The 16,058-nt window shown below is 44.8% G+C and overlaps 1 protein-coding gene across 1 annotated transcript; it reads right to left on the minus strand.

Moving 5' to 3' along the window:
- Positions 1 to 2,616: 2,616 nt before the first annotated feature.
- Positions 2,617 to 3,206, minus strand: LOC136544593 (peroxidase 2-like). Its single transcript, XM_066536699.1, has 2 exons — positions 3,072 to 3,206; positions 2,617 to 2,880 (listed from the first exon to the last, which is right to left on the minus strand). The coding sequence occupies exons 1-2, from the start codon at positions 3,204 to 3,206 to the stop codon at positions 2,617 to 2,619; spliced, it is 399 nt and encodes a 132-aa protein (XP_066392796.1).
- Positions 3,207 to 16,058: the final 12,852 nt, after the last annotated feature.

Here is a 16,058-nt window from a genome sequence, read left to right on the forward strand (position 1 = left end):
AAAATAATAAATTCAAATAAAGGCATCTCAAGTATTGCTTGAGTCGATAAAATTTAGGCTCCCCAGTGTTTTCAGCTGGTAGAGCCCTTGTTTATTTACATTTTTGTTTTGCAATTAAATAAAACAGGTACAAAAATAAGTATGGAGGAGATCTCTCAAGCATAATTAACACTCATTCGAGATCTCCCACCAACACGTTGCACAACATGAAATGATCCATCGTGTAGAAGGATGGAACAAATGGCTGCAGAGCGGATTGGCTGAACCTTTGGTCTAGCCAATCCATCTCTGACTCCCCGTAGCTCCTTCATCTTCAACAATGATTTGTGCAACACTATTCTCACTACCCTCAAACTCCCTTAAAATTTTGAGTCAAAGATTAAAAAATCAAACGAATGCAAAAGCAGTTGACGCTCAATCTCCATGCTATCCTGTGATTAAATTTTCATACTTTTTATTCCTAGCCAATATTCCTATAACTTGTGAACAATTCATCATAGGGACCCCATATTATCTAAGTAATTGGAATATGTGATATAGTAGGATGAAAATGAACCTTGCTCTCTCATACAAAGAACTTAGGATTTGTTTTACAAAAATCAAATTTTAAATAACATGCTCCTCAATGATATTCAATTTCTACCAAAGCCATATCTAGTGATTAGAGCTTAAAACCTCCAAACTTATGCTACTTATTCCTGCATTGAGTTTTGTCAAGTCTTGTTGACCCTTGTTGAGAAAGTTATCATGTCCCCAAGATCAAAATCACGTGCACCCATATATACATGCTGCCCCCACACTAGAAGTATGCAAAAACATGCTTCATTTAGATCCACAAAAAATTTTGCTCCTATACTGGGAGAAGACAAAAAAACATATTTGTTAGGTAAATACTCCATGTTCTAAAAGGTAGTGATTTTTCTCTAATATGTGGTTAAAAAAAGAGACATGAGCTATACAAAAGTTTGAAAAAAAATTATGGACATATGAAGGTCCATGTATAAAAAAAATGATGAGCACATGAAGGCTCATGTATTGAAAAAGAAGAAGAAGAGAAAGATAGCCATGTTTCAAAATAATAAGTTATAGAGAGAGATCATATCTACAAAAGGAGTATAGTATAGATTTAAAATTATTTTATCCACACATATGCACTTCTTGATCAAAGGATATGACATCTTTCTCCTAGGATCTGAGTTTTGACTTAACAAAATATGGAGAGTAAGTATGCTTTCATATCTTTCCCTACCCAAAGATCCATATAAGGTTTTTAGAAGTAGGAAAGAAAGAAGGCAACACTATAATATGCCTTGGTGAGAATCCAAACACAAACTTAAGTGATTTGAGAGAATCATTTGAGGAGCTAAGCTATGTTTACATTTTCAAAATCAAATGAAAACCCAAGTCTCTGAACTGATTGATACAAGGGGATTTGAATCCATGTTGTTCCATTATTCAATCACCCAAGATAATGTGGTAGACACTCCAAAGTTCACAAGTGCTGGTGAAGCTTGGAATAACTTTTATGCAGATATCATATCAAGGAGATGACCCATCTTAGTCCTTAAACTTTACTCGAGGACGAGCAAATGGCTAAGTGTGGGGGAGCTTGTTGGCAGTCCTTAACTCATATTTTTACCCGCCAACTTTACATGAAATTTATACACATAAATACCAACACTTAGAAATAAGGTTTACAATTAATCAATTCCACGAGTTTTGGTGATCTATCAATTGCAGGAGGACATGTCGGAATAACATGAAAAATATGCCAAAAGTATATAAGAAACGCAACATTATAGATGTCCGACATGAGCCCAAGGGGAGATGGCCCACTTACCAGTAGAATCAGGGCCCGAAAGAGTGGAGAACAAGCCCAAAATTTAACCAAACCAACTCAACTCCGCGCCAAACCACCATGAGCCAAGTCCATAGGATCAAAGGAGGCAACCCAACGAAGTTGGGCCGATTTGGACCAAGCCCTGGTGCGACCGCACCTCCACCAGCTCCGATTGGCCCAAGGTTTGGTCAGTTGCCTCATACCGCCTCTCCAATGACGGTTCCGGGGGTTTGGTGGTGCAATCAATGCGGAGGACATCGATTTACTCTTTCCATTTGAGGGGATCTAGGGAATATTCTAGGAATACTCCCCTCCTCCACCTATAAAACAAGGCTACCTCCTCCTCATTCAACAACACACCAAGGACGAGAGCAAGAAGCAAGAGCAACACTCCAAGGCTTGGGCCATAGCTATCTAATAGTTGTGTAGTAGGGAGAGATGTGAGGGAGAGTTCGGGAAAGCACCGGACTTGTCGGTGTCTCTCCAACTTGTATCTCGACGAACACCTGTACCTCAACGGAATCTTCCGCTAAGTGAGTGCTCGTGGTTCTCTTGGTTGTAAAGTCTTTTGATTACTTAAGCTTTACTCTTACTGGTTTGCGGGTTCATCGTCTGTCCCGTGGCGGATACTCTAGTAGAGGGCTCCTGATAAAGACAGATAACCCTGATCGATGCTAGAGTATAGTCGATAGCGTAGACGTGGTGTCTAGGCTAGAGGCTACCTTCGTTTGCCTCGTACTCCATGTTTAAGGGGTAGGCGCCAGGTGGTGACAGCTCTATCCATCTTTTGTAACCCCCACGTGGTGTCTAGGCAAGAAGCTGATGTTGCCACCGCTGAGGAAGTAGGACGCGTCGTGGGTGGCAAAGGTGACGATGTCCGCACAAGAGACCTTGCCGGGGCACGCCGCCTCGAGCTCTGCCTTGGCCGCGTCGATCACCTCGTAGCCGCGTAGGCTGGGGAAGTTGGGCGGGCCGAACTTCTCCGGGGTCAGGCTGGTGTCGTTGCTGAACGTGTCGAGGAGGATGGAGGCGTCACATCCCTGATGATGAAATCATATATGCATTATCACATGTCATTAGTTGTCACATCGAATGCATGGAAGTTGTGTTAGTGTTCTGTGATTGTAACTAATTAATATGTGTGTATATATTTATATATGTAGTGGTTGCATTGTATGCATGCGTGTAGGGTACGTATATATATAGCTAGCTTGGTCAATGGAGGTCTTACACGGACGAAGCAATCGTGGAAGAAGAGACGGACAAGGCCGGCTTGCATGCCAGCATCAGTGGCCTTGACGTGCTTCTTGACAATGGCCTCCACATCCACGTAAGCGCCACATTTGTTCTTGTAGTATCCGACCATGAGTTGCGCCTCTGGGCTGGGTGGGGGTGCGGGCGTAGGCGCGGGTGGGCTTGGGCTTGGAGGGCTTGGTGGTGGTTGCGGGGATGGGTAGGAGTAGCCTCCGCCGGCATGACACGGAGCCGAGCAGGGCAAACAGAGTGAGGACAGCGAGCTTAGAGGTCGCCATCGTCGTGGCTTAGTTCCTCCTACTCTACGAGCTAGCTAGCTAGCTAGTGTGCACACTTAAGTGCTAACTCGATCGACAGAGACTGGTTAGGAGAGGCGTATACATGCAATGCAAGTAAGCTCGGAGAGAGCCAGCGATGGGGCCGGAGACGTGCAGGCCAGCCGACAATAGCATAACATGGTTACACGGAGTGTAGGGTGCATGAGTGGGCTCCACGAAGCTCTCACAGCTCGATCGGACATTCGTTGACCTTGAGGTCGTTTGACTTATTGATGAAGCGAGGTCGTCCCTGGGATAGGAGTGGCTAACCGCGTGGACAAAGGCCGCCGCCAGCGGTGCAATAATTATATGCGCAAATAAATGGTATGTTTTGTCATGGTAACATGCGTGCTCAACCAACGTGGAACGTGGTAGGGGTATAACATTGCTGAACTGTGTTTGTCGTTGGTGCGTATGCGTATACTTCCCCAGCTACGTGCATGCATTCAGGAATATGTTATACTACAGTGGCTAGCTAGCTCACTTTTTCTTGTGCCTATGAGGGTGGATTTTCCTGGTCCTTTGGCTACTAGCTAGCTCTTGCGTCTTCACAAAGTGTTTGGGTCTTGGAGTGGAATGGACCGCCCTTGCGAATCACGTCTGCACCCTTATCCTTCTCTCCCCTCTCTCTCCCTCTAGGGTATCCTCTCTCTATATGCACTCTCCCGATCATGTTCAAGGCTTGAAGCACTCCTACCTCTGAGTCTTCCTTCTCCTCCTCTCCCCGGCTCCGGTGACAGGCACGGGCACGGCCAGCCCCGGTGCGGGACACAGGCACATCTCTATGTCCTTAGACCTCCTCCCATCTGCTCTCCTCCTCCCCTCGCCTCACCCTAGTGCCGGTGGGCGGGCGCAAGCGCAGTGTTTATTTTTTTTGTGAAATGGGTATCACTTCCAGAAGAGAAGTCGATAGTGAAACGCCGAGGCCAACACTACCAACTACCCATTAGCAAATCAAAATCCAGTGGTGGAAGCCGGTCTCCAATCGGCAGCGATTGATGGTTTTGGGGAAGTGTTTAAACCCACCACGCCACTAAAGATCGGTGGTAGAGCTTGTAGTGGGATCTAGGATGGGGTAGTGATGCTAACGTCAATGGAATATTAACATTTAACCTTTATAATCACTGTTTATATTAAAAAAATCCCAAATACTAGTAAGGTCATAGCGAAACTCTGGTCTGCATACCTCTCCCACACTTCTCAATATGTTGATTTTTCTTATCAAAGAATTATACGTGTTGTGGATAAAAATTAAACATTTATGATTTTACTATCAATATGGATATGCTAAACATTTTAGTTAAAATGCATAAATTTATTAAAAGTAACAATCTAAATAAATTATATATGTCACATATATATCATCACTGAAATTGATAATGTACAAGATTGATATTATATTTTATACCATATCATCACAGAAACTTCTAATAAGATTTTTTTATCTTATATATTATAGATCGTCTCTAACTTACATGTTTTTTTATGTTATCATCGAGCTTGTATCTATGGTAGGATAATGTAGGGAAGCGGTATGTACAAAAGTTGGCACCACTACAGCTAGCATGCTCATATGAGGGAGGCAGCAAGGAAATTAATTATGTACAACTCCGTAGCTAGCTTGGAGCGCTCACCCTAGCTAGGTCTTCAGCTTAACGGCCATTTGAACGTGACATTACTAGAAAAAATGGCAACTGGGAGGAATTTAGCAGCCGGGAATAGCGGAACTACCGGTAGTTAACTATGTGCACATTGCGAGAAGGCATCTGTGAATCAGCAAGCTCGATCCAACTTGTATGGAGGTTGGATCCAGCGAATCTAAATTGTTTCGTCCCATCTCCTGTGTCCAGAGAGAGAGAAAGGGGAAATGTCAGACAAAGACATGAAAAGTTCTTCACTGATCGTGTGCCACTGCCACCGTACCCCTCCCCGATCATGGGCCATAACGTGTGTGCCACTACTACCTCCCCCCTCCCTCCCGGCCGACCATGGGATAACTTAACTGTTCACGTCCAGTTTGGTAAACGATCGAGCAAGGACAGCCATTTAAGTACAAATTATATTTAAGAGTCAATTATTAAAACTATACGGATGAGAAATTTATATTAAGTGCACTATATTGTTTAGATACAATTGTACTTGAGTTTACTTAAACGGCTCTATATGCACGGTATCAAACTCAATGCAAGCACAAAGCACACTAGTAAGTTCCATGCATACCAAGAAATTGAAGGGTCAGAATGGCCGCTGACCTCAGCATAGATGGCAAAACAAGCACGGTTCGGTAGTAGTCAGGCCAGACTGGCATGATAGCCTAGTGATCCCGTCAAGCACAGCTTGCGTAGCCCACACTGCCGCGTGCCACATCCGCCACTTTGGTGGAGGATGTGTCGACACGGTATCCGCCACGTTGGCTAAGCTCACACTGCTGCCGTAGGCTATAGCTTGAGAGCCACGCTCGCCTGTGCCTACATCTGCACTGCCCATCAAGCCTGTGCATGCACTGCCACAAGAGGAGATTAGGGGAGGGGAGCAACAAAAGGTGGCAACCGGCGAGAAGCCCCTAGTGGGTGCTCGGAGAAGGCAATGCGCCCATACGGGAGGAGGGGGCAACGGGGATGCGGAAGGCTAGGAGCTAAGGTTTGGGAAAAGATGGCGGAGTTCTATACTGCAAGGTATGCAGCGTAGGAGCAATCCAATAATCAGGCTAGGCTGGCAACAAGTCATGTCGGGGCAGTGACCTAGGCATGACCCATGTATTAGGTCAGGCTGGGATGGGCGCGATAGCTGAGGGGCCATGGCATGCTTGAGCTAGGCCAAAACAGTACGTAGGCCATGACCGACCCATGGGCCTCATTTCTTATAGCCATCTATAGTACCAGTGGGAGTTACTCATTTTTAATAGGGTTCCACATATGCATTTTTTATGATATGATAATATTTTTAACGAGAGATAGAAGAAATGAGTTTTATATCACTTGGCTCGGTTTCCAACTCACATGAGTCATGGACTTAAATACTAAGGAGAGTCTATGAAACAATTAAATGAAATTATGCATCGAGAGTGGTTGTTGTTTCATCCAATTTTCATCGCATTATAGTTTAATGTCATTAGGGTTCAAGTTATGTGTCACAACCTTATAAAAATGAAGAGATCCATGGAATAAAAGGATGCGTTGGCACCCAACCCACGGTTGAAGAAAGGGGCAAACATGACGACCTCACAAAGATACTACACTAATCCCTGTTGGGCTTCTTCTAGATGGAGGATTGGCCCATATGTCATATGGGCTCCCTCAACAAACAGTGGTAGAGCGTGCCTTAAAACCAGGGGGAGGCCAATTCCATGATTGTGCTAAATAGTTAAATGACACTAAACTAGATGTACTGAAAACTTGTGTGACTAAATCTGACAAGAATACATATTGCCATTCTACAAACGCTGCAGAGAGTGCATGCTATAATGGCGAGAAAAGTTAAGATGGCTACGAGTCTAGATTGCACAAACAATAAGCGGCTCTTCAAAATCGATCCTGAGAAGGGGGGCAAAGCCCAGCATGGCCTTAACATGGCTTCGCCACTGCCAACAATAATCAAGAGAAAAACCTTTCAGTTCGAGAGAAGGGCTGCACTGTGATGCAGGCTGATTGCCTGCTCCTGTGTCCAGGTGAGGGCGCAAGGCGCAAGACGATAGCTTGGCCTGTTGGCCGAGGCGGTCGGTGGTCAGGTGGACAACAGACAAGCCGCAACATTGAGCGGGCCAAACTGTAGAGTGGACCAATCGGACACCAGAGCCCGGAGTGGGGACGGCGATCGGCGGAGGCACGGAGCGATGCACGCGGCAGGATGGCATGCCGGTGTGGCAGCTACGAGCAGCGGCGGCGTGGCACGACTCCTACTCACGAGCAGCACAGAAGCTACCTTCATGGAGACTCTAATGGAATGCTTGTTGGACTATTTTTGTTGGACAAAAAAATTACATAGCTGCTTCCTATGGACAGACTTATGGAACAACAAGGTCCCAATGCACACCTATCCAGAACTTTTTCATTTATGAAATCAAAGACAACAATTCTAGCGGAAGCCAAATCAAGGAAAAATATTCTGAACCTTTTCCACTTACCACTATCATAGCAAGCATTTGATCAGTTGACTCAATTACAACAAGACTTACAACAGTTAACTCTCAATGACAACAATGACCACTGAACATGTATATGGAATTCGTGAAGATTTACAGTTGCAAAAGCATATAGGCACTTAAGTGGACACAGAATCATACACCAGAGCTACAATTGGATTTGGAACTGCTCCTGTCAAAACAAGCATAAAATATTTGCTTGTCTGATTTTGATTGACAGGCTGAGCACAAGAGAACTTCTCAGAAGAAAAAACATGGAACTTGAGGATTATACTTGTGTTCTTTGCACCTCATCAGCAGAGGAGTCACTATTCCATTTGCTAATAGATTGCCCTTTTGCTTCCACTTGCTGGAATTGGTTGGGCTTACAAATCAACCCACAGGTGGATCTCTTTCAGAACTTGGAAAGCTTCAAAAGACAGTTACAGGTCCCTTTCTTCACTGAAATCACCATCCTGATGTGTTGGTCAATATGGCAAACAAGAAATGGGATCATCTTTAACAACAAACAACCATCAATTCAAGATGCCAAAAGGACCTTCAAGACTGAATTTGCGTTGCTTCTGCTGTGCGCAAAAAGAAGCTACTTCCCTTTGATTGAGTTATGGTTAAACATCCTTGTTTAATCTACATAGTGTGGCTCTTTTTTTCATTTCTTTCTTTGTATCTTAATCCCATCTTCCCTCACTCCCCCTCCCTTGTTTACTCACTATTAATTTCTCTTTAATAAATCACCAGTAGGGGTGCGCCCCTCCTGTTTAATGTAAAAAAAATTACATAGGTATTATTGGGCTAGTTGGGCCACGACTAGGGCCATGGCCCTAGTGGCCCTAGGCTTGGGCCTGCACCTGCAGATACTATAACAACTTTCCATGTTCCAATCCTAACTATTTGTGTCCAAGCCACCCAAGTGGCATGGCGGCGCGTGTGTGTGCATCCTCTCTTCACTAACAGCTATTGTGGCAGAACCGCCTAATCTAATGCCTCACAAGAGTGCTTGTCTTCCATTAGACACTAAGCACTCGAGGGAGAACACTAGATTACTCGGTTCCGTCGGACACACCCCAGGGGAGAACCCGAAATCCATATTTTTGCCATCAGGATCACAGATGAGAGAATAAAGCTTACATCATTCGTAACCATTTCTTACATCACTTTTAATACAATGTCAGAGTGTAATATCTATTAATATAACAGCGGAATGAAATCATATTATCAGAGTTGTAAATAATTTAATTGAACAGCGGAATATAAACATGTGATCAGAGTTACAGCGAAAATAAACCTCTATTAATGATATGATGAAGTATTGATATATAAACTACGACAACAGATTATTAAACTTCCATTTATAAAAGCATTTGGTGAGAGTTATAAATAACAACTACGATCGCAGCGTAAAGGAAATCCTCTCTGAGCCCACCAGGAGGAATCCACACACAAAGGTCAGCTCAAGCCTCCACCCGTTACCTGCAACAGGGGGAATAAAACCCTGAGTACTCAATTGTACTCAGCAAGACTTACCCGGCAGGGAAAAGAAAAGACTCCAAGGATATGCATGGCTATCTGGCTTGTGGGTTTATTGCATTTGCAGGAAGCATTACTAAGCGTGTGTCCTTATGTTCGATTTTTATTAATAGCCGCATTGGTTCATTTACTAACCATTCTATATAAGCACCTGTGCTACTTTCAAGCAGGTGGTAAGCAATCAGAATTCCTTTGTCCATCTTCCATCCTTCATCTTTCAGTTCTTACTACGATGCTAAACCGTAGACAAGTCGTACCGGATCGCCCGGCGATTCGTGAATCAATGCCCCCAGCTGGGTACCCCGAAAACACACGCCCCGCCTGTACCCTAGGCACAGGCAGGACCAACCCATCACTCTCCTGTCCCAGGTGTCCAGGTCCCCATCCAAACTGGGACTCCAAGCCCCCGCCCCTGAGTCCCGGACTCAGTGCGGCGCAAGGACCTCCTCCACCAAAACAAACCCTAACAGTCGGTTCGGAAAGAGCCGGATCCGCGACAAGAGAGCAACAAGTCTTCCAAGTGCCCATACACAAGTATGTGCTCGGGATAATAAGTCTGTGACCTGCCTAGAGTCATATGCAACGATCGGTCCTTAACCGACCAGACAGAGAAAAACGGTGTAACCAAGCTATGACCCGCCTCCACGGCGACACAACTTCTTACACCCACCAATACCCAAACCATATCCCTGCCCAGTCACCATTTTCCTTTCCACCATTTTCATATTTTCCAAGTGATAGTAATATATTTCCTATCTCTCGCGAGTGACAGGTAATCACTCGACTTCTACCGGAGTCCTGTAGCATAGCAATCTGCACGATCCTGTCATACTAGTAAGCAGTGTTCGCCTACACGGCCGTGTAGACCGATTACTCGGCGTGTAATCGCTACTCGGTAGCCGAACGTGCAGTTTAGGCCATAAACGGTAGGTTACACGGGATCGCCGTGTAAACGGTAAAAAACGGCCGTGTAATCGGTCTACACGGCCGTGTAGGCGAACACTGGGTAATATTTTGAAAATAATTTATCTATGTTATTTTCAAAATATTACAAATGTTTATGATGTGTAATAAGTACCATTAGATTAGTTGTGGAATATACTTTTATAATAAAATTATTTGAATATACAAATATTATCTATGTTATAGGAATATATACACATGTTATTATAGTTATTTTTACAAATAAAGTAAAAACGAGTAATCCGTGTAAAACCGTGTACACGCCGTGTACACGGTCTAAACGCTACACGAGACCTCGCCGACTGTCTACCGTTTACCGTTTAGGAAAACATTGCTAGTAAGACTCATAGGATAAAGATATATATGCAAGTGGGTTTCATTCAACTCCTTAAAACTTAATGCACATATATAATTTAAACTGCAGAAAAATAGGGGTGGTGCACCGGGGCTTGCCTGGGTAAAATATAATTAGAAATTAGCTTTCCATCATGGCGACATGGTCTCCAAAAGCACCATTTCTCCAGCAACTCCCGATGACTCCGTGATCCATCATCGTACCTATATGCTATGCATGCGATGAAATGCAAAGATGTAATTAATCAACTGAAATCGTGACTCGTATAAATACGCTTTACGCCGCTCAAGTTAACGAGCTAGATCTAACAACGACCGTACTTAGGCTACATACCCATGTTATCAAATAAGACGTTATTTCCCAACACTGTTTTTAGTTATATAAACCAAGGTGTTTCTTTATTCGCAATAGGACATTATTATTTATCTAGCAACTAATTATTCTAGAGCTACAAATCATGGTGAGCAGCTAATATTGCTAGGAACCTACTGTAAAGATTTCAGATCCAATACCATTACCAATTTATCCGGGAAATTCCTACAAGTTCATCTTTGAACAATATTAAGCATTTTAAAATAATTATATATAGCTCCCAAAAATATTGCCAAACTTTGTGAACAAAATATACTAATAAATAGAGCATGATTTTAGGAGACTAACAAAACTGGTTTCATAATTTTTGGACAACTACGCAAATGTATTTTGATTTTACACTTTTATTCCCGAACTAAATTAGCTACTTGTTTTTAGAAAATCAAAGGAACCAGCAGGCACCAACGGCCCAGAGAAGACCGACGGTACCAGGCCAGCCCAGCTGGCGAGCGCAACCGGTGACCCAGGCGCACAGACCTCTGGTCGGCCCAGCAGCGACGGCCATCGGCCGGCCTAGGCGCGGGACAACACGCACGACTCAGCAGCGACGAGCAGGCCCAAGGCGGGCGCGTGGCCCAGCGCGTTCGCGGCCCAGCCAACAGAGACGGGCGCGCGTGGCCCATGCGCGGCGGCACAAGGCCGGCCCAAGCACGCGGGCGCGAACGGCCCAACGCGCATCAGCGGCAAACCGGCCCAGCGCGGCCTGCCCCAAACCAGTCAGGCGACTTTGGCAAAAACGCCCCTATGTTTTCTCGAAACTAACCCGCAGGACACAAGCACTATTTACTCGTGTCACGTATTTTGCGATAAGAACCCTGTACAAAAATTCGGCTTGGATTCATACCCTCCTTCAATCTCCAGAGCAGAGCATCGGCACAGAGGAACCGAGCGGCGGCGCTGCTGCGGTTGAGAGGCGCGGAGGAGCAGCAAGAGCACCGACGCGCGGGCACGGAAGAGGCACGCGGACACGACCGTGGCATGGACCACGGCGAAGCACGGCACGGTGGCCTGGCAGGCATGGCTGCGCGAGGCAAGCAGAGGAGGGCGGCGCCGCGGTGGTGCAGCACGGACTCCGGGGCGGTGGCGCGGCCGCGACGGCTCGGGCGCGCGGGTACGGAGGAGGCACGGAGGGCACGAGCGCTGCGGTGGGGTGCGCTGGAAGCAGCCACGGTGGCCCGGCGAAGCAGCTGGCGATGCACGGCTGAGGAGCGCGCGCGAGGAGGAAGAGAAGGGGGCGCCGGCTCGCGGGCGTGGCAGCCTGACTCGGACGCGCGGAAGGGCAGCGCGCGAGGTGATGGAAGGCGCAGCCATGGCGGGCGTACGCGCTAGCGCGGGGGAAAGTACCGGCTCCGGTGCGAATGGGCGGCCTGGTCCAGCGCAGGGCCCGGGCACGCAAGGGGGCAGCGCCATGGCATTGCAGGTCCAGCGCAGCCCTGGAGCTCGCACACGCGCGTGAGGGGAACAGGCAACGGTAGCGCTGCGGGGAGGAAAAAGGAGAGGCGGCTGACTGCGTGGAAGAGCAGCGCTATGGCCTGCGCGGCGGAGAGAAAAAAAGGAAAGCAGAGATGGCAGAGAGGGCAGGCAAGACAAGACCGAACGGGCAGAGCAGCAGTGGACGTTCGGCTTCTAGTGCTTTAAAAATGCGTTGGCTGCTGGTGATGAAAAGGTACGTTGGTAGCTGGTGTTCTATCGCATCCAGAGGACAGCACTCGATTAGCACTTGTACTTATATTATGGGTTTCTCATCTCCTCCCATGCTTAGCTTTTTCTCTCTCCAAATTAGTGCCTTTCGAAAACACGGCACAGCTGGTTTTGTGGCCGGGCTGGAGACTTGCATGTTCCAACCTGTGATTGTGATTAGGAGGAGTGAAGACAACGCAGTGACACAGAGACTTGGGCAAGCAGCGTAGAAAGGAGGGAAAGAGAGAAGCATGCTGCCGACAAGGACGGTGACCCGGCCTCACCAGCTCTGAGCGCTTGGGACTTGAAATTTGACATGCACGGATGAGACGCTAGCCTCAAGGCCAATCTCTGAGCACATGCACTGCACGGTTGCTGTTGCCCCCAATAAAAATTCGGACAAGACCAAGATTAGACAGGTGTAGACAATGTTGCAGAGGAGCAGGTCAACTAACACAGTTACATGTTCTTTGATTAAGAGTTACTGCCGTAACATGTGTATATATCTATATATATATATATATATATATATATATATATATATATATATATATATATATATATATATATATATATATATAACGGTTTACTACTTTACGCAAATTGTAACGTCTAGGCACAACAAAATTTCCGCAAACTCACATTTATATCGTTCTATTTATGAATGGGTTTTATTTTATTTATAAACATTGCTTTTCATGCTTAATCTAATAGAACGAACCATTTGCTATCGATTGGCTCGAATTGCCGTTCGACATTCCTAATTATTTCTACGCCCGGCGTGATTCAACTTGAGCGTTTACTTGAGTTCGCGAACTAAGTCACACTGGATTCGCGTATCGCGTCGAATACGTTTTAAATCAAAAATCCGAGAAACTCGTTTCGAAAACTTTACTGAGGCCAAAAATCGCGGCGCTAAAAAGGATCATAACACCGGGGTGTTACAGCTATGCCCTACATCGATGGAGGCAGCCATGGCGATGATCCACTCGTAGCTGCATCTAAGCCTACAGATCTACAGCAACCCGGAGGATGACGATGGATCCTACTCCAGCGGGCAGCTGCTACGCGGCAGCGTGGCACCGCTAGCTCGGGCAGCCGGTCGTCATCGTTGCTGCGGCGCCGCTGGTGCCCCACTCCCATGCAGCAGTAAGAAGCCTCTGTGGCATGAGGACGAAAGCGGCGGGACGACCGACGAGCACGCCGTCGAGGCCTACTTCCATGTTAGTGTCGCGCTCGGGTACGTGAGCTTCGAGGATGTGATCAGCAGTGCCGCCTTGTTCTAAGACGGCAGCGGTCGACCGCTGGAGGCGGCCATCAGCGACCCGCTTGTGAGGATAGCGTCGCAGTTGTACGCACATGAGGATGGTAGGTCGCACCACCGCCAGTGACAGTCACCGGGCCCACTGGGGACCCGCCGCGACAGCGCCATGCACGCGATCGTCAAGAAGTGCGTCCATCATTTGCAGGGCTTTCTCACGGGCATCTTCTGTTGTATCACGCCCTCGTGATTGATCAGTGACTCAAACCAATGGTTTAATTACAGTAGATTTTATTTTAGTTAACATTAGATCTTGAAAACTAGTGGCATAAGATTTGTAAGTGCTCCATCAGTTCTAAATTATAAGTTGTTTTGGATTTTCTGTGTACATAGCTTTTGATATGTATCTAGACACAGCGTATAACTAGATGCATAGCAAAAGCTACATACTTAAACAAAGCCAAAACAACTTATAATTTGGAGTAGAGGGGTATTAGTCATGTGATGTTGGAAGTTGGAAGGCAAAAGCTAATATTAGTTAGCTAATTTGTTAGTTAGTCATTGGTCATTGTCCTAAGTTTCATGTTTCATTCATTTGAACCAGATGTTAGTTTTTGTTGTTCGCCGAAGATTCTCTCTACCAACCTATATGTTTTGTAGTTACACATCATTTGCAGTAACTCATATATACTAGAAAAGTTACACATCATTTGCAGTAACTCATATATACTAGAAAAGTTACACATCATTTGTTAGTAGCTCATACTAGAAAATTAAAAAGGAGCAATCGACGAGCATAGTAATTTACAACTACAACTATTATTTGGATGTGTATCAGTAGATCCTACTGGAACCAACACTAGGAAACATGACTCATTTGTTTCCATGATACTTTTACATCTCACTAATTGTCAAAACATTTTATTTTGTTCCTCCTATCCCACATTGCCAAAATCGACGAGATTTTTTGACGGAAACAATAAATCAAAGTCGTTTGCAGAATAGACAATTTCAAAATAGCAATGAAATGAGTCCAATTAAAAAATTGCAATGAAATACAAGTCCTTTGAGATATAATGCAACCAATCTTAAAAGCAGCTATTGTTGTTGTCTTGGGATGTAAAGGCTTGGGTGCTACAATTTATTCTTCTTTTGCTCACAAGATATATTTGGAAAGAGAAAACATTATTATTAAACATATATAACTTTAGTTATCTTGGCAGCTAGTGATATTGTTGACGAATCATTCGTAGCCATAAAAAATGGTAATGTGCCTGTGTCGGAGACAGTGTTTTCCTAAACGCTAAACGGTAAACAGTCGGTCACCTACCGTTTAGCCATTATTCGGGCTAAACGGTCCACTAAACGGGCTAAACGGTCAATTAAACGGGGTAAACGGACGATTAAACGGAAACGGCGTACCACCGTGTAGCGTGTACACGGCGTGTACACGGGCTACACGGCCGTGTAGGCGAACAGTGGTCGGAGAAGGTTATGCCTGCAATAGATCATAACTAAATTCAGCTAAATTCAAATGGTAAATATTAAGGGGCAAACAAAGATAAGATGTTGAACAAGTGTTGGCCTAAAGTTAGGAGTTATTAAAATCAAAACAGAGGCAAGCCTTCTAAGACAAGTAGAAGGGCTTTTAATATTCTGAGCAGATCAACATACCATAATGCATGAATCAGAAATGACAATGTTGTTCGTAACATATATTTGTGTCAATCATGTAAGCAATTTTCATACGCACTCCACAATCTCCAAGTTTCATATAGTTTATATAAAATTGAAATGGGCAGTGATAGTCATAGACATGGTTGTTTAAGATTGCAAGCTCATGCCCTGATTTCAACATGTGGCAATAAACCTTTGGTTGATCTATTTTTACAAATATTACAGTTCATGTCAATGGAGATTGAGAGCATGAATACATGAGAGTACATGATCAAAATAATTTGAAATGTGACATGGATATATATGGATAAACTAAATTGTTACAACATTATTAAAATCAGCATATTTTACTAAACTTTTCTTTTCTTTTGAAACAAGCAACCAACCTGATTGTTGTTATCGCTTTTAAAGTATATGGGCTACTGCCTTCTCCCTACTGTTCTGTTCCTAAAGCAATGCTTGCATTGTGATAGAGCACAAGAGATGCACATGCAGTCACCAGGGAGAGGGGGCGAGAAAATAATGAGCATTTCTTCTTATAAGTTATATCAGAAAATCGAAGTATGTGTTCAATCCAAAGTATACATTGAGAAAAGTCTTGCTAAGAGAAGGGCTCTAATTTAAAGTGATCCAAATGACAAAATATTAATCCAATGAGACCTTTAATCAAA

Source organism: Miscanthus floridulus, chromosome 3, assembly GCF_019320115.1.
Source record: "Miscanthus floridulus cultivar M001 chromosome 3, ASM1932011v1, whole genome shotgun sequence".
In the NCBI taxonomy this organism is placed as follows: domain Eukaryota; kingdom Viridiplantae; phylum Streptophyta; class Magnoliopsida; order Poales; family Poaceae; genus Miscanthus; species Miscanthus floridulus.